The 23,402-nt window shown below is 38.7% G+C and overlaps 1 protein-coding gene across 2 annotated transcripts in view; it reads left to right on the top strand.

Moving 5' to 3' along the window:
* The window catches only part of DOK7 (docking protein 7), a 60,667-nt gene that overhangs the window by 27,640 nt on the left and 9,625 nt on the right, over nt 1-23,402 (top strand). For both annotated transcript variants that reach the window (XM_015625745.3, XM_015625743.3), the window contains one exon: nt 16,247-16,289. In XM_015625745.3, coding sequence (XP_015481231.1) covers nt 16,247-16,289 — 43 coding nt within the window. The remainder of the gene's footprint in view (nt 1-16,246; nt 16,290-23,402) is intronic.

Raw genomic sequence — 23,402 nt, 5'->3', positions numbered from 1 at the left:
CTCTAATGACAAGGATGATGATGAAAACAGGGAGGACAGGCCCTGGGAAAGTGCCAAGGCTCAAACAGAAAACAGGGAAAGGAAGCCTTTCTGTCACTCTGCATGAAAAATAGAACCAGCATGAAAAGAGTTACTAAATATTGCTTCTGTTATTTGTATATTGTATGTCATAATAGACACTGGGGACTAAGAAACAAGCATGCAGGGTGATTTGCTTTCTGCTGTATGTAATTGTGCTGTGCTCAAGATGTCCTTTACAGACTTCCCAAGGTGTGCCTTTGCTATGTAATTTGACCTAGTTGATTTCAGTGCTGTAGATGATTGCAGAGGTGAATTCATTGTCTATTGTAAGTATAATTTAAGCTCAGAATTGATTGTTACAATTTCTGAGTAAGCTGTAGAGATTTATTATTAGACTTTACTTATTAAATTTTTAACTACTTAACTAATACTAATTTGATGAATAGAATTTCATTGTATGCTTGTTGCTCTGTAACTTCCTTTGATGCTATAGTTTGAGAAATGTCAATTTTTTTATAGGGTGTTCCTTTTTTTTTTTTTTTTACACCACCATTGTTTGTAAATTTTCTTAGAAGTCTGAAAAATAAAATTATTTTCCAACTGTTTTTGTCCTTTTCCATCTGACAAGTTCTGGGTTTCATTTTGCTTTGCTTTTTGTCCCCTGACCTTCTTCTTCTTGCAAGCTGAATTAATATGGAGTGTTTATTGCTGTCTCTTCATGCTACTTAGTGTTATACTCAAATCACTGTTGACAGCTCCAAATGTGCCTATTAGTAGGAATTACATTTATGTACAGCTAGCTCATGCTAAACTCATATTTATGTCAGTGGGAGTTCTTATTTATGTAGAAATATAGTCACGAGTACTGCTTTGGTAGTTAACTTGCCATGATAGAGGGGAAAAGAAGTTGTCACTTTGTGTGTGGCTGTTGTCATCAGTCTCTATTGATATTCAGCCACCTACTTAAGTTGATGATTTTAAAATACTGAGGCCCCTTTGGGGACAATATGGTCCCAAATTATGAGCTGATCTACCCAAATTATGGGGTGTACAGTTCCTGCTACCACAGTGGCTCCGTGCCTCAAACTTTGAACCTCCCAGCATATCTGTAGTAAGTGAAAATATGGAAATGTTGTGGTCTTGCTGGATAAAAGGGGTTTTGTCAGGCAGAGGGTTGCACAGCACTGAGGGGCTGAGAACACTACACAACATAGGGAGAGCTGCCACCTGCCTTGGGGGCACGTGGGTCTCAGTTTAAGTGAGGAGTTGGTTTGGCTAGGTGATAGGATATTTAACTCTTTTAGTCCTGTAGAAATTGCTTTATTTTGCATTACAACTGCACAGGAAGGCATGTGCATGCCTCACTGTCATCCTTGAGCAGGTTCTGTACTACCGTGTTTGACCGTGCAGCTCCACATCTCCCTTTCAGAGCTGGTTAATCACCTGCAGCCTTGCGTGAGTGCAGAGTCTCTGTGTTCCAGAGAAACTATGAATATCTGTGTGTCCCTTGTGCACTCTAGACCAGGGAGAGAGACTAAGCCTCGGGAGAAGCACAGCTGATATGACTTCAGGCAGAGAAGAGGCTTGAACTCTAGAGCACCTACACTGAGGTCTCTTGCTGTCTTGCCTGGACTAATTTCACCAGGGTCATGAGCAGCCTGTCACTGGGTTGGGAATATAGCCTTAGTCTTCCAAATCCTGTACAAAACCCTTAACCCTGGAGTTAGCTGGTGTTTCTCCTTTCGTTGTAGATGCTGCTTTTGAAAGTGGTGAAAGAGAAGGCCTGTAAGGTGTTAACTTGCGTAGTGAAATCCGAGAAATGGCAGCTGCATGACTACATGGCCATATCTGTGTAACTGAGAATGTTTTAATTTTTCTTGGCTTTTAATCAAGTACCTTTCTAATGTAGTACTAAAACAGATACTAAAGAAATCACAATGTACTGTTAGCTACAACCTTAATTTAGCTATTTTTTTTTTCTGTTGGGAGTCATTACCTCTTCCCAGGAGACTGAAAACCTTATGTGTTTATCTTGTACTGTGTTTATTTCCATGCTTTCTCTGAGAGTGTAGGAACATGATTATTTGTAATTGCACATCTTTTACATCTCTTTTCAAAGATTTTTTTTTTTTTACGGTATTGGTGTGCGGTGCTGTAACATTTTATGCTTCCTCCCACCTTTAAGAAATCTACAAGCTGTCTAAATTCTCAGCTGAGAAGGATGCATTTGTCATCTTCTACAGCATTGTTGCTGCTTGTATTTCTGCTCTAATCTCAGAGCTCTGGGCAGTTGGGCAACAAACACCCAGTCAGAACTCTAACAGGAACAGTTTGCACCTCAGAGGAACCTGGAAGTCAGTTGTCATTATTGACCCATATGATTTGTTTGTGAGGTTTCTGTATCTGGGTCTTGCTGACTTACTGCATGAATTAGAAAACTTGCTTTTGTGCTCTTTTCTTTCAAGATTTAGTACCAGTTGTTTTTCTATGACTCCTGACTGTGATACATGAACCAGCAGTGAATGCATCTCTCACCATGTGTCACCCCTAAATGAGGTGTCTGCACTGGACAATGATTTGGCTATCCGGCATTTTACTTACATTTACCATTATTGTAAAAGGCTCTGAAAGCTCTGAAATTTTTCAGTAAAATAGTGTGGTTCTTCAGACTTTTCAGAGATTCAAAAACATCTTAAAGCCCACCAATTTCCACACGGCATCTTTCTGAAATAGAAAAAAAAAAACAAACATGATCACTGCTGCTCTTAACAATGAAATGCAGTCATTTCTGGAGCTGGTTATGCTGACAAAAACTCCCAGTGCTGTGCAGATCAAAGATAAGCAAAAGTATGTTCTCCAGTTGAAGGTGACACAGAAAAGGGGCATAAAACAGGTGGATTTAGTGTCAGGCTTAAAGCTACATTTGTTTTGTTTTCCTCTTTGCAGTTTTGGCCAGGAGCCCAAGTCTATTGTAGAGATGATCTCCATCCTCTTGGTCTCATCTCCCATCCAGGTCTGTTTATGCACTGTGCAGAGATATTGCTTAATGTCAGCTTCCAGGAAAGGAAGGACTTTTTTTCCTTCCCAGTTCCTCAGTGAACTCGTACAGTATTGTAATGCTTCTTGGCAGCAGGCTTCACTCCCAGGTGATCAAGAAGAGACCCAGCTTCTTTTTCCATTGCTGTTGCTGGGAAGAGCTCATGTAAGTGACCCAGCTCTTCCAAAGGTGTGCATGGAGGAAGTGAAGGGGTAAGAATTTGGATTTGAGGTGTCACAGTAACACATGAGACATGCCAGCCCTACCAGGGCAGTGCAGATCTGACTTGCGTTCAGCCCTGTAGGAGGTTACCTAAAAAACTGTACTCAAGGTACTCTCCATCTATCATGAAACAATCCTCACAACTTTTGTGCAAAGAATAAGGCTTTTAAATTTGGAATAATAAGAGTTGGCACTTATTGGGATCTGCCACTAAGGGGAATAGACAGCCTGTGGTCTGTAATGGGAAAAGAAGTGCCTGCCACAGTAGCACTGGTAAGTGAAACAACAATGTCAAGAGAAGAAAGCATCTTTCCTTACACGAGGGAATGCAGACAATGTAACTCAGCAGAATTTATTCTTCTGTACCAAACACAAGTGCTGCTGGATTGCTTTTCTGTCAGAGAGCCTTGGAGATATTGATAAACCACAGTATGGACCTTCTATCCCCATCACAATGAACAAATGGGAAAACCAGCTTCCTCCCCTAAATACAATCAAGCTGGGTAATACCTCTTACTCTGTTGGGAGATTTTCTGAAAATAGAGAAGGAAATGTTTTGAAGGAGGAGTCATCTGACAATAAAAGCTGGAAAAGATTATTCCCTTTGGAATATAGGGTTTGTGAGGTTTCTGGTTTTGATCCAGATGTAAAGGAGACTCTTCAGATTGCTTGGAATGTGGCCAAAATGAGAAAATGGAAGACTTTTTTTTCTTTCTTTCTTTCTTTCTTTCTTTCTTTCCCCACCTCCCTCCTTAAATAGAAATCCATTTATGTAGGGAAAAATTCAAAAGAATCCTACAAAGTGTTAGCAGACACTTTCTAACTTCATTTTCTAAAAAGGAGAAAGTAAAATTCACCTGCAGAGGAAGGAAACACAGAAAAGATGTAAGGAAAGCATAGATTGCACGAGGCTGAATGCAGGGGAAGTGAATAACTTCAGTAGCAGCCCTGGATTAAGATTTCCAAGTTTGATTCCCATATGGTTTGTCTCCTTCTGGAAGATCATAAACAAAGCTACTTTCAAAAAAACTCAGTTCCTTGATTTGCATTTCTGAAAATGTTTGCAATGCCTGCCAACATTCTGTTTTTAAGGTTGTGCATTAAAAAGACTATGCAGGAACTATTTTGTTTTGATTAAGAGTCAGTGATATCAAAGTAATTGCATGGCTCAGAAGGAATTGGCGAGTGTCAGTAGGATAGCAATCATTTAGATGGGATGTCTGGAGGGCTGACAGCAGCTCACTGTGAGTAGATGAGAGGACTGAAAATAGATGCTCAGCAGGGGTGTGACCTTTCCTACTTTTTCAACCTTTTTTGACAGAGCCACATAAAACTGGAAGCATGCAAATTAGAAGGGTGAAATGTGTTCCAACATTATACAAACTGTGCTTAAGCTTGTCCACAACTCAGGACAAGACATAGGAGTGGAATTAGTTTTGGTAATTCAAGATTCCCAAAATATTTATTACTTCAAGATATCCATGGAAATACTTTGTTTGGCCAATAATATGTCAGCAGAATTAGAATGAGTTATAATTAGTTGTAATCAGATTATATCTGAAGGTATTGGTTGTGTTGGGGTGTAGGCAAATCCTTACTGTTTGTCATATTTGACCCTATTCCAACCTGCATCTCTTTAGTCAGAAAGAGCAAATAATTTTTCCAGCTATTACACTTATGAAATTAAATAATATGTTAACATCTTCATATGGATAATACAATTTTGGTATTTGTTAGCATGAAAATATGTGGCAACAAATCTACTGAATAGAAAATGGTTTAATACCTGCTCTATTGAACCTGCTCCATGGTTTCATTATGCTGAAACCAATTTGAGGAATGAATCACTGAAATACATTTATATATTCAGAACTGAATGAATGCTTTCCATAGGCAAAGAAGGTAGCATATGTGCATAAGCCATTCTGATACAAAAATGCCTACCAGTTTTCAGGCTGGACTGTTTTTAAAGTACCTTGAAATTTTATGTATTGCTTTATTATGTAAAGTTCTGAATGCTCCTGCTGAAAATGCCAAGGAACTTGTCTAGAGGCGAAAGAAGGAATTCTTTAAAAGTCCATAAGGAAGATAAGACTGTCAAATATACCTGTCATGCAATTGTACAGTTCTGACCAAAATGTCCCTTTGAGTTCAGCAAAAGCCTTGTCCAGACTTCATCTCCTTTCCTCTGACACTCCTAGAAGCAAGGCCACTGAAATCAGTGAAGCCAAAATGTTCACCTCATTAGCCAAAATGTTCACCTCATTAGAGATTGGGGCTGCATGCAAGTTAAAATAAATAAGATGGATCTTTGATATTTAAAATAGGCAGATTTTGAACCCTGTCCCATAGTAGAAGAGCACAATTGACTGCTGTGGACCTCAGGGAATAAAGAAAGAATCCATACTGAAATCTGGTGTTCTTGCTCTGCCTGGCTTAGTGTTGAATGCATTTGACAAACCTGCCCACTGTGCTATAGAGCTGCTTGTTTATAGCAGACAGACCCCTGGCAGGAGTTTGTGATGGCAAAGTGCTGTTTTGGACACTGTTTATTAAAGGAGGTTAGAAACTTGAGATTTAGACTAATGCAGGGATTTTGTGTTAGGCTTTTCTTGTGACCAGCTTACTTCACTCTATCTGTGGTATCTGTATTTGTTTCCCAAGGCTGTTGTCTGATGGGATGGTGTTTCTACAGGACTTTGGATCTTGAAAATTCTGTCCAAGTGCTAAAGAGTATACTAAATGCAATGTTGTCCACATGGCAGTGAGAGAGACAGAAAGTTTGCCTTTTAAGACAACTATGGACAGAAAAGAAGTCATTAATGAGAGTTGCTAAAGGAAAAAAATCAGCCTGCCAGGATGAGGCAGCTGCTCCAGAATTTTTGTTTTAAAATGATAGCAAGTCTATCACTAATTTTTGTAATTTCAACAAATTGTTGAAAGTAGTTTTCTATTTAATGAAAGACCACAAAGCAGTGGCACTGAATAAGCTTTTTCAAGAGAATTTTTTTTGTGTGTGAAATTGAGCTTGAAGAATGGTGTCTTTCAAGAACTGCAGTTACCGGAAAAGAGTTATATGAATGTGGGAGCCCTTACACTCAGCTGATTCAGAAAATCTGAGACTGAGGACACGGCAGTTGAAGATCAGTTCTTTCTAAGAAAGGGATTAGCCTGAGGGCTGAGCGATTTTTTAGCATTTAGAGGGGAGCAGGGTATCAAGAACATGCTTGAGGATATGCCTGAACTTCAAGCCAATTTGTAACAACAGATTGAGGAAAATCCTATACTGGTATTATGTTTTCTTAATGTATTCTTTTCTAAAATCCTTACGGAGAGTCACATTGTGTAAAATAAAATTTGCCAATTTTTTTTTGGATGCAATGACCTTTTTCCCCCCCACTTTCTCTATTAGATCAAAAACTATTTTGCCCAAACAGGGATCAGGTAAAACTGAACTCTTCCCCCGTAAGAGGTGTGAGAGCAGATGACTGCAAGGAACTTCTGGAGCAGTATTTTTGGTAGCAAATTGACCCAATTGAGTTCCCTTGGTTCTGGCTAAACTTTGAAATGTAGGAACTCTGGGTAAGAACCAAGGTGAGACAGTGAAACCTCAGTTACTTTACTTGACCAGCTGAGTAAGGCTTTTTTTAAAGTGTGAAAAAAGCTCTTTTTACAGTTTTACACAAGCTTTTCCATTCCATTCCTAAATGGCACTGCAGAGGGAAGTGCTTCCTTGCACTCTGCTAGTGTAAAAAAAAATTGTGCCTTGAAAAACTATCTTACTTCAGCCAGTAATTCAACCCCTGTGTTCAGGACAGAAGTGCAGGGGAAAAATGTTATATGGACCTACTGCTGTTTTTCTCTCCACTCTGGTTCAGCTCCAGGGAATTTTGAAACATCAATATAACAACGCAAAAATTGTCTGTGTGTGTCAAAGTTAGACTGAACTTCCTTGGGTGGGATGAGGATGTTAAGGTCAAAATAAGTGTGATTAATATGATAAATGAAAGCCAGGATGGGGTGAGTGAATACCACTCATATATAGGGCTTCTAGGCTGCAGTAAAATGCCTTTGCTGCATGCAAGCTCTGCTTGTATGTCTTCCTTGGAGTTATCTTTTATGTCATTCCATGTTTTTTTTCTGAAAACAGGGTAGATGAAAGAAAGCAGACCTTGGGACTTTCTCTGCAGAAGTTCAATCCCACAGAAGTCCAAAGTGTAGATGGAAAAGAGGATTTAAAGTTGACTTTATGCTCCTAAGTCCTGTCACATGAGGATATCGGGCTATTCGCAGGATGAAGTGCAGCAGCCAGCTGTCAGTCAACTAAAATGACTGTTTCAACAGCTGGGAATCAGTGGGACATGAACTCTGGCTGTGTTCCCTCTCCCCTAGCCACATCCTCTGCAGTAGTCTGGATTCTGTGGAATCCTCTGCTAATTCAATGCTGATTGGAAGCAATTTTGGATGTACTAGTAATTTGAGCCTGGAAAATATTAAGGAAATATAAACCTTTTCCAGATCTGGTTTATTAGAAGGACAGAGAAGTGCTAAGTGGGCTGTATCAGGGCTAGTAACTGTATACTTGAATCCCCTGTAGCACAAGGAAAATATTTCCAGATGAAGTTTGCCGATTCATCTCATTCCTGGAGACACAAAGTCAAGCAGAACACACGAGCTATAGAGATAACTACTGCAGGAGGCTTTGGGAAAAAAAAAAAACTATGGATATAATTGTGCCTAATAATTTATTGCACTGCTCTCTGATATAGAAGCCTTGGAGCAGCCCCCCATGCATAGTTAAGTATCTGTATCCTTTTGAAGCTGTGCAGCTTAATTATAGTTTCATTACTTTTGACAAACCATAATTTCAGTGATGGGCTGGGAATAAAGAAAAACACTTGTCTTAATTTTACTATTTTGAGCTTTTCCTCCCTTATTTGTCCTTCTACTTCCATCCATTTCTTTCTACTGATGATCACTGATTATCTTGTTAATAATTTTTTTTCTGTAAGAAGTTGACTAACTTTAGCTCTAAATGTGAGGTTGAAAAAGGAGGAAAATGAATGTGAAGATCATATAGCAAGGCTTTCATTTTTATTCTTCACAGGCCCATAATTAAGCCCACTCTAGTTCTCTCTGTGTGGAACAGGATGCACAGGTTATAACAAGGATTCTTTTCTCTGTGTCTTTATGTGGAATGGGCTGGAAGGAAGGAATCAAGTAACTAGTCTAATGTAAATTGGCATAGCTCCATCAGCTACAAGACAAGCACAAGTGTATTTTTAGTGCCAGCAGAAGCTAAGCTCACACTGTGGAACAACAGTCATTGGGGAAATAGAGGAAGAAAAAGACTTTTCTTAGGGCTTTCCCCAGGTGAATGTTTCAAAATGGTAATTAAAGTTTAACATAAACTTTCTCTATCTCTAAGAACCCACAGGGGCAGGTTTAATTTGTCTCTAAAATCTGAGATTTCACTTTGCCAGCTTTTGAAATGTTTTCATTTGAGTCCTTCTCTATCTGCTGTCTGTCACTGCAGCTGTAGCTGAACTCTTTATTTGCTAAAAGAGATCCCTTTTCTTCCTGAATAGCTGACTTGGATTTTAAATCTTGTTGCAAGCAGAAAACTTGGGTAAAGGGGATTAAGGCACTTTTGTGTGTAAATTTTCCATAAATTGCTGCTTTGCTAACCACAAGAGCAAGGCCACCTGAATCCCTTTGTGAGCACGTGTGTCCATATGATAATAATGATGGTCCTTTATTTTCAGCCTCTCCAAGCTTCCTGCTCCACAGTACTTTAGTGCTGACTGTGACTATCTTGAAATGGGTTAATGCTCTGACTGAGAACTCTGTGGTTTCTATTGGGCTGTGCTGTTCTGAGAGAATGTACAGCAGTACTTCCCATTGGTCAGGTTTTCACAGGTGTTTCTGCAGAACTGAGGTGCTCACTGGGGGCACAGTCAGTCTTGTGAACTTTAAAATGCAAAGGGAGCTGTTGCATCCCATCTGTGAGCACCTTGCCTCTCCTGTTTGTGCCATGTGCTGAGCAAGAAGCATGAGCTGAGAACCACACACTGATGATTTGCACAGTAATCGAATCTGCTGCTTTTATACCTGTTTGGGCCCATCTGAGCCTCACTTTCAGTGTTAGGGGAGTTTTGCTGGAGCCTCTGCCTTATGTGGTTTCCTTGGGTGCAGAATGAGTGGAAATTAACAGGTCTGTTGTACAAGAAAACTCAGAATATCAAATGTGGGGAAACAGTGTATTCTAAATAACAAATGTTCTTGCAGAAGTGTAATGCTACCCCCTGTTGGAATTTGGAATATATGAAACAAGCCAGAATACATGGAATTGAAGCCTCTTGCTTTCTGCACATTACTTCGTTTCCATTGCATTTGACAAGACTTCAGAAGTGCTAGTCTCTCTAAAAAAAAGTATTTTTTAACATAAATAGGAAACTTATTTTCCTTCCAGTTGTCTACACTGAATTAAATTTAAAATATTCTTTCATGGTAAAATGCAGCTGCAGGCACAGATGCCTGTCATTTTCCTGTCTTTCTATAAGAATACAAATGTATAACGTGTTAATGTTGATTTTTATTCTTCACAAACGTCTCTTCATAAGGGCCTTGCAACTTCTAAAAGAGAAATGCAGACTCAGTTTGCATGGCTAAAGCTGTAGTGTTTTCTGTGATTCAGCTGCAAGCTGAGGAAGAGCACTTGTGTTCACCTGTGGAAATGGGGCTGGCTGAAGCAGTGCTGTGGGTGCACTGCTGGACCCACATCTGGAAAAGTGTGTTTGAGCTCTTGAGCATGAGCATTGCAGCAGGAGTTTCTGTCTGTGCCCTAGGAGAGGTGGCTTAACAGGAGCTGAGGAGAACAAGGCTCTGGAAAGGGGAAAAGGGAATTTAATGTTTCTGTGAAAACATCTCTAAAAAGCTGACAACACTGTTTTGAATTGGAAAATCTGCAGTGTATCTTAATGCTTAAATTAAAAATTGTTCCTTTCCATAAAACTGCAGAAACTACTGTAAATCAGGACAGCTCAGCTGAGGAGTTGGGGGGAACAATGTAGATGATTCCAATTACCTGGAACAATTGGTTGTCTTTATTTTGGCCCTAAGAATTTATGACATACTGAACTTCAGATTATGTTGGGTTATTTCCCTTCATTCTTAGATCTCACAGTTGGAGAGAAAGCATTTATCATCTCTGAGCTGAGTGTGGCTTATTTTAATGGCAATTGTGTAAGGATGGTCCTTACATTAATTAATTTACATTAATTAATGCCCTGAATGGTAGAAGGATTATTATGAGACACCTGGTGAAAGATGGGGCAGAGAAGGCTGATGTTAATGTATTGTATTATGTACCTAGCATCCATTCACAGGTGTATTTGTTTAGGGCTCTGTGCTCTGGAATCAGGAGATGCTATGACCCCACTGTTAAGTTTGAGGAATATATCCTGTGACATTTGCATATGGTGTTTTTATTTTTCATGAATAATAGTTTTTAGTTCCTGTCTTCTAACTCTTCCACCATTCTGGCTGTGTTTATCAAATATACTGGATTAAAATTGGTTTCAGAGGCATTTTGCTATATCTGGTGTAGCCATTTCCTCTGGTTGGTGGAATTCTTCAGCCTAGTCCTGGCTCCTACTGTGAAAAATCCTCCTGTATCACGAACCACGAGTGAAGTGTTCTCTGACTGTACTTCAGTGTCTTTGTCCTGTGAGGTCTCTTCAGAATCTTAGATGAGCTCATCTCTTCAGCAATATTGATAACCACTGGTGTCCATCTTTCCATTTGAGTTTCTTATACAGCTCTCCCTAGAGGGTTTTCTACTGCAGCCTCTCTCTGCAGATTGTCACTATATGTATCCCTACAAAATCTCTATGCAATAATGAAATGCTGTATAGAAACCAGTGCTTCAGAATTTTACTCGTGGTTAAAGAGGAGAGACCCTCAAATTGACAGAAGTATTAAACATGTTTTTTGGATCTAGAGCCCATAGTACCAGTTTGAGGAACCACAAGAAACTCAAACCTTTTGAAATTAGTAAGAAATGGTAAGACAAACCCAAACCCTCAGTTTGACGGAGGTGTCAGAGTGTTTTTATTTTGTTTATGTACTTGCAGTTTTGGGCATGTCTCTGTAATCACAAGCTGTCTGGCTGATGTTGGTATTAGGACAGTTTAAGAGGGTTTGGTGTTGTGTGCCTTCAGACTTTGATATTCCGACTTGGAGTGGGGGTTTCTGCTTTGGGCAGCTGTACATTCTCCAGAATTATATTTTTGTCTAGCAAGTATGCAAGCTTGGCTTGTAGCAGTGCCTGGAGACAGACACAAACAGACACAAAAGACTGACGTGTTTACACCAGGTATTTTATATGCCTGGAACGATATTGCATAGCTGCTTCCTCTAGAATTCTATCTGAATACTTCTGTGCATAATGAGATGTGTTTATGATGTTAAAAGGATGTTGTTTAGGTTGAAAAGTTGAGCTCCTCACTGCTGAATTGACAGATTTATTGTTGCTCATGCCATCTTGATTGTACCCACAGGTGTCTCTCGTGCAGTGAATGAGACACATGTCCTCTGGACAAACTGGTATGTGACTGTGTATTGCAGTCCAGTTGTTCAGCACACTCCTAGTGTGATGTCCAGTGTGTTGTAACTCTAGGTCTGGTTTTGAAAAGCAAAGGACAAGAGCAAATCATGCACCCTGTTGCTGCGTCAGTTCCCCTGTGAGGTGATAGATTATCAGTAGCAGGGCTTGAAATTTGACCCCTCAGTGTTGCAACTGAGACACCACCATCAGAATTTCTGCTGCCTGGCAGATGGACCCAACTTTTGTGGTAGGGAACTCAGCCCAGCTGTTCTTTCTCTCCCATGAGTGTGCTGCAGGCAGGTTGTGTCATTTTTGGAGGTAATGGTCACGTTCTGCTGTTGATGGTTGTGTTCTGGCTGTGTGACCTGTGGCTCCTGGCCGCAGGCAGCTGGGAAGCCCAGAGCAAGGAGCAGGAGATGCCCCTCAGCAGAAGCATATATGAATCATAACTCTGTCAAAAATGTGTGAGAGAGAAGACAGCGACAAATCTGGACTAGAATTAAACAATACTTTTGGTTGTTTCTCACCTCTTGTTTTTTAAATAAGACCTGTAACTTGTAGAGGAGCAGAGCTTGATTATCCCACAGGGGTGTATTTTAAGGGGTATATTTTAATGTGGCACAGCCCATGGCTTGCCAGTGCCACTGAAATTGCCAGCTTCATGCCCCATAAAATAGCTGATGTTTGGGCTTGGCTGAGCAAGCGGAGATGCTTCTGAACTGACCTCAGCAATCTTTCTGTAGGGCGGCACTTGGCTTGCGACAGATGAAGCTGAGTAATCAGGAGTTTGTGGCTGAAATTGGAGCCTGCACCTGAAACATGCTATGGGCAGGAATTTCTTTCATTTGGAGTTATTAGGAAGGATCATAGAGTTTAAAAATTTTTTATCTTTTGTTCTGAACCTGATCAGCTGCTGGGTGAAACAGCCCATCAAGGCAGATGACATTTAAAGGCCATGGGCCTGTATTTATTGACCTTTCCTGGGAACTTTGTTTTTCTTGTGGCAGCCTAAGCATTCAAGCTTTAAACTGTGTTTTAGAACAATAGAATAAGTCATAATCTTTAATCCTTACAAGAAAAGTACTTTAACTGTCAGTTTCAATAGGGACTGGTTCATTTTGCTGAAACATTTGAGCTTTGCCAAACTTAGGACATACTTATGCTCCTCCATTTTCTAAAAGCACTGTAAACTTTTCTTTGTGATGCTGATTTTGAAATCTTCTTACAGGATCTCTCATTTAGCCCTTTGCTCCTTTGAGAAGTTTCTGATAGTTCAAGTTTATTGTAATACACTGTATTATGTGACTGTAATCTGCTGCCTCCCTCTAAACACAAACTATGTGAAGCAGTCAGAGGCTTGAGCCACCAGCTACACACAGCAGGCAGGAGAGAGCTCGCTGCTGCTTCACAGCTCCTGCTTTTCAGGGACTCAGGGATTTTGAGTCAAGATTTTCATGGTTCTCTCTTGAAAAACTGGATATTTTGCGTAGCTTTAAAATAAAAGAAGGGAGAGGAGAAAAAGCAATCTAGATCATCTCCTCTGTGAAAATTAAGCATTTGACCAATGTTGCAATCAAGCCTCTGTTTATGAGTGCATTTTTGGTATGTGCAGAATAAAAATCTCAGAATGCAAATATTTACTTCTATTACTGTCAAGTACAAAGTCCTGTTTCATAACAAGAAGAATCTGGGAGACTCCCTTTATGTTGAACTCTTCTTCTTCCAGCCTTGAGAACTCAGACTGGGACAAAACTTCATATATGTGCTCAGACTAAAGCAAAAGAGACCTGAAAAGCACAGAATATTTTGAGCTGGAAGGGACCTTTAGAGGTCACCTGGTTTAACCCTCTGTGAGTCCCTACCAGTGAGTAGGGACACTTGCACTATGTCATGTTCCTCAGAGCCCCATACAGCCTAATCTTGAATGTTTTCAGGGATGGAGCATCCACAATTTTTCTGGGTGACCTGTGCCAGTGTTTCACCACCATTATAATAAAAAAATTATTCCTTATATCCAGTCTAAATCTATAATATTTTATTTTAAAACCATTACCCTTTGTCCTATCACAACATAGTCTGCCAAAATATCTGTTCCCATCTTTCTTATAATGCCCTGTAAGTACTGAAGGGCTCCAAGGCCTCCCTGGAGCCTTCTCTCCAGGCTGGACAAGCCCAGCTGTCTCAGCCTTTCCTCAAAGGAGTGGTGCTCCAGCCCTCCCATCATTTTCTGTCCATCCTCTGGACCTGCTCCAAGAGGTTCATCTTTCCTGTGCTGAGAACTCTAACTCTCAGTAGGCACAGAATAATGGAGCTATAAAAAGCTGCCAAACTTAGATGAGCTGAAAGAAAAGCTTTATTTCTAAAGATACACAAAGGGAATTACATAAGCTGTGGCTGATGAGGTGTGTCTGAAATGTTGACACAGTTATCAGGTGACTGGCATTTCTTTCCTCTTGCCAGTGATGATGGAGCCCTGCTCTGCATTCAAACCTACAGAAGCTAATCTGCTTTTTCTTGGAAGTGTAGGTTACTCTTCTTAGGAGGCAAAATAGGAAACAAAAATATTCTGACTTGGTGAAAATGCTTGGTTAATATTGATCAGCTATCCATCATAGCCAATAATGGGAAGAATTAGTTTTAAGATGATATTTTCCTTCTTTTGTTTCTGTCCACCTAACTTGCAAGTTTCTGGCACCTTTTTACACCACAGAGGTGAGCTTGCAAAGCTGTTCTGGTGCTTTTTGTCACTATGAATCTGGCAAAACTTCTATAGCCAGGAAACTGTGCAGTACAGAATCTTTGCTCCTTGCTGTGGAGCTTATATTAGATGATCTGGACTTTTTGGGTTGATCTTGGACCCAAAGATTAAAACTTCCATAAGCAGCACCAGAGCAGGATTAGGTATGTAATCACTGAAAAATTGTATAAAGACTGGTAGGCCTGCTCCTCTTTGTATGGGACAATATTTTTAACTTCAGATTTTTATTTTTTTAAAAATGAGAATAGGTGTGATCAATCACATATTTTTTTAATTTTTAAAGTGAGTGAATATTTGAATATAAAAAATGAAACCTTAATAGGAAAAAAAAAAAAAAGTTTAGAGGATGGTAAAGGTATTCCAAATATACACAGAAGGAGGAAAAGAAAATCTCATTTTGATTGTGAAAAGGTTTATGTGCCATGGTGGTTATTTGTACACACAGAAAGAAATGCCAGGCTTAAATTTTATTTAGCTTTTCAGGCCAACCGAGCTAATGTATGAATGATGATCCAGCATATCAAACCAGTGGCTTCTCCAAACACCTATCATTGAACTCTACCCAAGATATTTGGAAGCAGAACATAAAAAGTGAATGTCATCTGAGAGCAGCCAGATCAGTACCAGAGCTAAAATAGCCCTGGCCATGCAGCTCCTGGTGTGTGATGCACGGATGGTGAAGATCTGCTTACGGTGGGTGTCGTGCTGGAGCCAGTGCCATGCATCACAGACCCCAGCACTCAGCTCCTGGGCCACAGATGAAAGTTTATATGTTAGAAGGATATTTCACCTATATTTATGAGTTATACTATGAGGCTTTAGGTAATCATGTTAGTTTTTGTCTGAGTATCATAGCAGGCATGACAAAAGCATATGATTTGAGTGAGGTCACTTACCCCTTTTCTCCTCTGATGTAATCAGAGGGTGGGTTGAGATCTGCTTCATGCTCTGCATTTGAAAACCATTCACTTACATTTCTACATGGTGACATAATAATTTTAAAAGTTTTCCTACATGCAAAAGCATGTTTTGCTGTGTTTTGTAGAATTATAAAAGGTAGTTTTACATGTCTCTGTTGTTCTTTCTGCTGAGTTGCCTTTGCAGTTGCCACTGTTAGAGAAGTCTCTGCTTTACAGAGGATTGCAGCAGGAGGCCTCAGAAACAATTATTTTATTGCACAAACAATAAAACATGATATATTGAAAAGGGAAATGAAGACAATCTTAAAGACTGAAAAAATAATTTAATAACAAAACACTGCTTTTGGTTTTTTTATTATTTCAGGCTCCTTTCTTTATCCAATCAAAGCTGATTCTTGTAGTTATTTGTTGTCTTTCCTATAATTTAAATGATCTTTAACTGTGTCCCAGATCTGATGTAATTTCACACATCAAGCTTCTGTTGGCATTTTTGCATCTTTGTCAAGTATAAGCTAATGTTTTCTGAAATGCTTTGGGATGTTTTTTCTCTTTCAAAAATGAAATTTTGGCCACATTTCTGATTTCCTCCTCTTCCTTCTACTTTTGTATACTTCCTGTATTTTGTCAAGTTTTTACTTTTTGTAAAGATTTTTCATTCTAAAATTTTCTGTTTTCTTTAGGGAACAGCAGTATTACAGTCTGGAGCCTTACCAGCTATATCAGGTAGGAGCCTTTTAGTTATTTGCTTTATTTAACAATGATGTTTAAGTCTCAAATTGTGATAAGAAGAACAGAATATTTGTGGAAGCAGAACTAAATACTATACTGAGAGTTGTCCTGTTTGTGGTTGGTTTTGCTGCTGCAATTCATGTATGGCAGTTCTGAAATACATTGTAATCTGCAATAACCTTGGTTGAAAAGATGAATATATTTATTTTTATCTTTCTTTTGTTAATTTGAAGAGATTCAAAGTTGTCAGATTCTTTAAAATGCTGTTTAGTGCCTTTTCTACTTACTTATTCAAAAACACCAAAAAACTTTTCTTTTTAGGCAATATTAGCACCAAAGGAAACTTGATTATGTGTTCAATGTGTATAGACAGTTTCCTAAATAGCACAAAATCAGAGGAATGAATCTTTACTAGAAGCAACTTGGAAATGCTTCTCTCATGTCATTGAAATTATTAATTGAGCAACAAAATCGCTAATGAGAGGACACTGAGTATCTGGCCTGGAAAGATTATTTTGGCAAAGGCACTGACCATCCTTGCATTGTAAACTTCTCAGTAGAATGTGTTGGTCACTGAGTTCGCTGTCAAACTGGTCTGGCACCTTTGAATTATCATTTTACTTCAAAGAAAACATTTCATAAGCATTTGGTTTTGCCTAGTTTCTCCCCATCTTAGACCTTAGAGAGAATCTGTGCAAAGAATTTGGTTAGTGTCTTAAATGCCTTTCCATTCCTTAAATAGTTTACTGGTAACTCATCAGAATTAAATTTCATAGGATACCCACCTCCAATAGGCATGGAACAGCTCTTTGTGGCTGGGTTTCTTTACTCCATTAAAAACCTTGGCAAATACATAAAGCAGCATAGCTGATGGATACTTGTGTGAACAAATCCAGTAAGATACTCAGGATCAGAAGGTGTCTCTGGGGAAGGTTAAAAGTAACTCGCTTCCTTTGTCTGTCTTAGCAGGAGAAAATCCAGAGGCATTTAGCAGATCTTGTTGCTAGTTATTCCACTCAAGTCAGTGGAATTATGCTTGATTTATAGAGGTGTAAGCAGAAGCTCAAATTGGATCATTAATTTTATCTTTCCCTCTCGTACTCAAGTTTGTAGTCCTCCACTCAAACCAAGGAAAGCAGAACACTTATGATTAAAGTGTGTGTAAATACAGGGAAACTTCTGCTGCATGTGGTGGGCAGAATGTTATTTCTGTATTAATTTCAGTGTCAAGTTAATTTTGGATGCAAACAACATCTGACAAAAAACTTAATCTCAGACTATTCATGCATATGAGGGAGTTAGCTGTTTTGATAAAACCTATCATGAAGCAAATTGGAACTGCAGAAATACAGAGCAGATTTTTGTATCAACTGAAAAAGAAGCTGCAAGACTGAAGAAGTTTGAGCAGGTGTGTTTTATTGTCTGGTACACTGGGAAAATATAGTTTATGGAAAGAACTCTTGCAGGAATAAGTGTAAATGCTTAAGACAAATGCAGCATCTAAAGCCAGTGACTGAAGTTTTCTTTGTGGGTTTCACCTCTCAAATACTCCAATATACCAGTACAATTTTATTCTTCAATATTAAAACTATTTTTCAGAATACAAAAGGAGCTGCAGTTTTCTGTCATTGCATTTTTATTGTCCTTAGATATTTCATTTTAATATTATTATTAATATTATTATTTCTTCATATACATATTCCTATTTCTTCATAAAGTTTTGTCTTTCATATGTATGAAATTTTAAGTATAATTGGACTTGTCATTTCAAAGCTTTCATAATATTCTGTGGCATTTGAATATTTAATCCAAGCTGAAGGTCCCAGGGTGCTGAGCTGTCACTCACACTGTTCTGCTGGACTAGAGGAACTGCATTAGGACTTGTCTATGGTTCTCTGTTATGAGAGATTATTTTCAATTGTTGAGAATAAAATAAAGGCACACTGATTTGAGGTAACTACTTTCAAAGCCTGTATTGTGCACCTCCATGGCAAGGTGCCTCTGCTAGCATGGATGATTGTACAATGACACAATACCCACATATAAAATTTCCTAATGTAGCAGTTCACTTACAAACATATTTCTTTTTAATCATATTTTCATTCAAATGCACTGTAGAATGCAAACCAATTCCTTCCTGGGCTACAGGTGTCCACAGGTTCTATGCAATGTTTTTGCTCTTGAATGTCTCAACTCTGTAGCAAGATACAGAATTAAACAGTCACGGATCAATTGTTTGTGTATTTTTCAGTTTGTTGGAAGGGAAAGTGGGTATTCTCTTTCTTCTTTTAGTTAGATATGCTCAGCAACAGACTCAGTAACTTTAGAAAATTGTGTTTCATTCTAATGGCAAACAGAAAAGTGTTCTAAATATGGCAACAATTCTAAGTTGTATTACTAGATGGAAAAAACCAAGTTGGGGTGAATCATTTAATTCTGGTTTAAATAATTTGGTTGCCTTTGTTATAAATAACTTTGTAAATATTGATTAGAAAGAGAGACTGAATTAAATTACTTGAGTTTGTAGGAGGAAAATGTTCCCATTGTTATCATAGTTTTGTATTACAGATAAAGGTAAGGGATTCTTTGGAGTTGTATGATGTGTGGATGTGTGCTCTCAAGTATAATAGACCACATTCATAGTTATGATGGACCTCAAAATACCATGACAAGATAGAGGTTCAAAAGTATGATTCAGATTTCCTGAGACTGATGGATTCTGGGGACACCTCAGTTTAGTACATTTTGTGTGAGCAGTTCTCATGGGACCCATAGAGAGACTCTCAGGACTGCTTAAAAAATCCTGTAGCTTGAGCTGGTGGTTGCAATTTCAGAGATGTAGGTCTTTTTCTCAGGAACTGCTTATGTGCTTTGAGTTAAGGGATCATGAATAAGATCCACATTCAGTGCTGAGAGGTGAAATAATAGACTGCTCATTCCTTCACACAATGGTGAGCTGAAGAGATTGTCATTATCTTCATTATCATTGTGGCACTATAAACCAAAGTGGTGTTGGAAAAATAGGAATGAAGCAGTTCTCTAGCAAGAGTCTCTGCCCTGAGATTTGAATGCTCTTCTGTGTATGTCTGAGAGATGTTTGTTTAGTTCTGCAGTGATAATCCTTAATTCACCTTGAATCATCCAAAATCCTCTGCTATTCTTACATTTACAATATATTTCCTAGCGGTTGTTTCTCATTGCAATTTAAGCCTCTTACTTAAATTCTGTTCTCCTTTCTATTCCATTGCAACACCTTAGGTAAGGAACCTGCAGCTCTTACTCATTAGGGTGAATGATTTCCTTCAGAATATTTGTATTTTCTCATTTGAGTAGAACTCTGTCACAGCAATCTTCTTTTATGAATGATGTTTAAGTCATGAGGCTGTTTTGTGTGGAGGGGAAATGCCACTATTTTTGTCCTTAGGGAAATGCCACTATTTCTGTCCTTAGCTGCCAATCCCTTCCAAATGAGCTGAGCAGCCTGAATCCCAAGACTCCTATTTAGAGAAGGGAAGCTGGTAGCTGGAATAGCTTTCAGAAGTGCTTAGGGACACTGCAGTCCCTGGAGAAGGCATTTCATACCAGCTCTCTGCACCATATTTCAGAAACTTTCATCCTTTCCACATTCCCACAGGGGAATTGGTTGCCTGGGCATTCCCATGAGCCATTCCCAGTCCTGAGTATTTCCACACTGAAATTAAACTTTCCTGGGGGGAGGTCTGATCTCCCTGTGCCTCTGTGCCATGGGCTCTGGCTTTGCAAAAGCCAGAATTGAATGTTGTATTGGACAAGTAACAAATATGCTCCCAGGGAAGCAGTGCACTTTCCATGTTGCTTTTTGACTTGTAAATTATCTCTCTTCTTTTCCATTTCCCCCTTTATTCCATAGGACCAAATCCTTCAGTGTTGCAACAGACACTTTTACTCTCTGACAGCCTCTTAGCTTGCAATACAAAACCTACACAATGCTTGTTGGGAAATGTTCTCAGGGGATGAATTAAGGAATAAACATAAAGCAATGCTGTGGATTGGAATTCAGCTAAAATATCACCTGAATGCTGATTATGAACTATGTAGCTCTGTTAAATTTTTCTTAGGTAGAGAGGGACTCCAGGCAGGCAGACAAGAAGAAAGAATAAAATTAAATATATAACAGGTGCTGAAAATGAAGTCAGCTGTCTGACAGCTTAGCTTTTCTGATGGAAAACTAGGTGCTTTTTTGTGCATTTTAAAATATTTTTATTGCATACCTATGCAGCATGATACTTTTATTCCAAGCTTAGGAGTCAGCTTTTAAGGAATTAATTCAGAGCAATGAGAAGGAGGAATCTGGGCCATACTGTGGTGGTTTTTATTGCTTAGGTTGAAAACAATTTACAATTCTCACTTTTTTCAGGATTTATGCTGTCAGCTCTTCAGAAGTAGGAAGATCAAGTGCACTCTGATATTTTTATTGAGCCAGTAAAGGACTGTGTGTTGAACAGTGTCCACAACAGGTATTTGATGTCATACCTTACAGGGCTAAACTCTGTAATAGAAAAGCATCATTCTAATGAAAAACTGATTAATTAAACCCTACCATAATATGACATGCTCTTTCTTGGTCCTGCTTTATTCTACAAGTGCACTCAAAATATTTCTATAAGGGAAGAAAAATAGGAGCTCAGGAAAAGTAAGCTGATTAAAATGCATATTGCATTTACAAGCTATAAGTTTGCCTTGGTGACTGTCTGAAGTAAGGGGGGCCATTTTCCAAGGGGGAAAGAAAACTCTGGGGAAACCATGCCAGTGAATGATCCAATTCTGCTGCTTCATCCCCTGGGCTGAGCAGATCCAGCAGGTTCCTGTTCTCTGCATAGGGGGTGACAGAAAGTGGTGAGTCTGTGACACAGTGACCCTCTAGTCCTGTCCTTTATTTATTCATGATTTGCTTCCCCATGTCTTCTCTGACACTGAAATCTGGGGAAATTGCATATCCCAGCCTTCTAGAAGACAAAGATGAGGACCTTATTTGCACATATAGTGATTATTTCAATTAAAAAAAAAATAAATTGGTTTTGTGTGTGACCTTCATCCCTGGCCATTGTGGGTCCTGACCTTCACGTGTATCAAGATTTTTGAATTAAATGTAATCAAAGCATCTTTGAGAGTGTATTTTAAAAAAACAAAAAACCCCAAAAAAATAAAAACCAACCAGGAAACTGAATTTCCTGGCACAGGAAAATGATAATAATTCTAGTTTAATGATTTTGCGTTTTTTAAGGATAGGAAGCTGGGCTGGAATGGCCCACAGCATGGGAAGATGAATAATAGCTAGAGGTAGTTAGATCCTCTGTTATTTTTTTGCACAGACTAAATAGACATTTTTGAGGAGCAATATTTGAACAGAGTGCTTGAATGCATTTCTAATTTTGAGAGATTCTACCACTTTTAAAGTTGTCTGTTAGAGAGAGAAGACATTGCTCAATATGGAGAAATCTGTAGAGCAAGTAAGCATTCTTAAGAATCCCCTTCAGCTTTTATGTCTTGCAGATAATGCCATTTGTATAGCAGAAAATATATGAAATTACTTTGAAAATCGAAGAGAACAAACAGGGAAGTTCTGTAGGGCAAATATACAGCAGCAGGAAGTCTCCTATTACATTTACATGAAACAACCTCCTGGTGTACTTGCAGGGTTTCTCCTGTCAGTCAGCCTCTTTGGCCTTTGGATGCTCTTTTAAGCAAGGTATCTGTTTTCAAAGGAGGAGATGGGAATGTTGCTTGGGTGAGTGGGTCAAAGTTCTTCATAATAAAGCAAGTTTTAATTCAGCAAGAAACAGGGTTTTATCACAGAATGTGGTGTTTTCTTCTATCCTGACTCCTTGTCAGGAAGTTTTATAGACCTGAAGAGTTTGTGACCTGAAGTGGGCAGTGAGAAGTGATCACTTGGTGAATGCAGTGCAGGGCTGTGTGTGTCTCCTCAGTGGTCATGCAATGGTAGGCCAGAAGATTTGAAAATGTAAACTGTATGGGCTCAGTTTATAGTTTATATTCCATCTTCCCTCTTTTTTTTTTTTTTTTTGGCTGGTTTCTTTTTCTTTTCATGGTTCTTTCTTGTAGCACATGTGCTGTAAACTGTCCTTATTTTTGAAGAATGGGCATAAAGCAATTACTATAAAGTTAGAAAAATATTTCAAATAGTTGTTGTCTTCATTGAGCTACATTAAACTTTTGAGTCTAATCAAATGTCAGAATTCAAAATATCCTGTAGATTATTTTAATTTTGTCACATTTTGAATATCTTCTTCCTCTTACACACTGAGGAGAGTAGAACAGAAGTAACTCTCTTGATGAGATACTCAGGTCTGACAAAGACTTGAGCGAGTCAGCCACACAGAACTGGATGGCAGGGGAAACTGAAAAAAAAATAAAATTCTTAACAATCCCTTGTAAAATGAAAAGAATAACGGGAGTGTCTGTCTCCTGCTGGATACTTTATTTGCTAAGAAGTTTATCTTTCTAACTTGCTTTTTCCATTCCTGCAAGAGTTATTCTAGAATTAATGAATAAGAAACAAACCAGTTTATACAGTTATAGAGCTGAAAAGAAGAAGGAAGTAAATATCTAGGTTGATCTCTGTTGATATGTGTTTATATGATGAAGTTCAAAGCTTCAAAAAAAATTCCCTGAGAGATTTGACTATGTAAATATTTGTTAGTTGCCAGAATTGAAAATAAGGAAAATGTAACAGGTCAAATCCTGAAACATTAACATGGTTCTTTATAATAAGCTCTGAATGGGAAAATTTAATCCTGACCATAAATGGATTGGAATTTCTTATTGTTTTAAATCTCCTTTCAAGTCCCACGTGTTCTTCACAAATCCTAAAAATGTTGCTTAAAAATCCACAATGCCTCTGGAATAATTTCTGCTGAATTGCCATAAGTTTTTGAGGGGAAAAAAAAAAACTCAACCCCACACTAGTTTTGTGATGAAGCTGGAATTAGCATGACTGTAATCTTTCTCCAAAGGAAGGTGAGGCTTTTGGCTTCATAAACCGTATTCTGATGTTTTTAATGCAGATAGAGGATGCATTGATGAGAGAAAAAGGAAGATGAGTTACAG

Source organism: Parus major, chromosome 4, assembly GCF_001522545.3.
Source record: "Parus major isolate Abel chromosome 4, Parus_major1.1, whole genome shotgun sequence".
In the NCBI taxonomy this organism is placed as follows: Eukaryota; Metazoa; Chordata; class Aves; order Passeriformes; family Paridae; genus Parus; species Parus major.
This window is presented reverse-complemented; position numbering and strand designations above follow the sequence as displayed.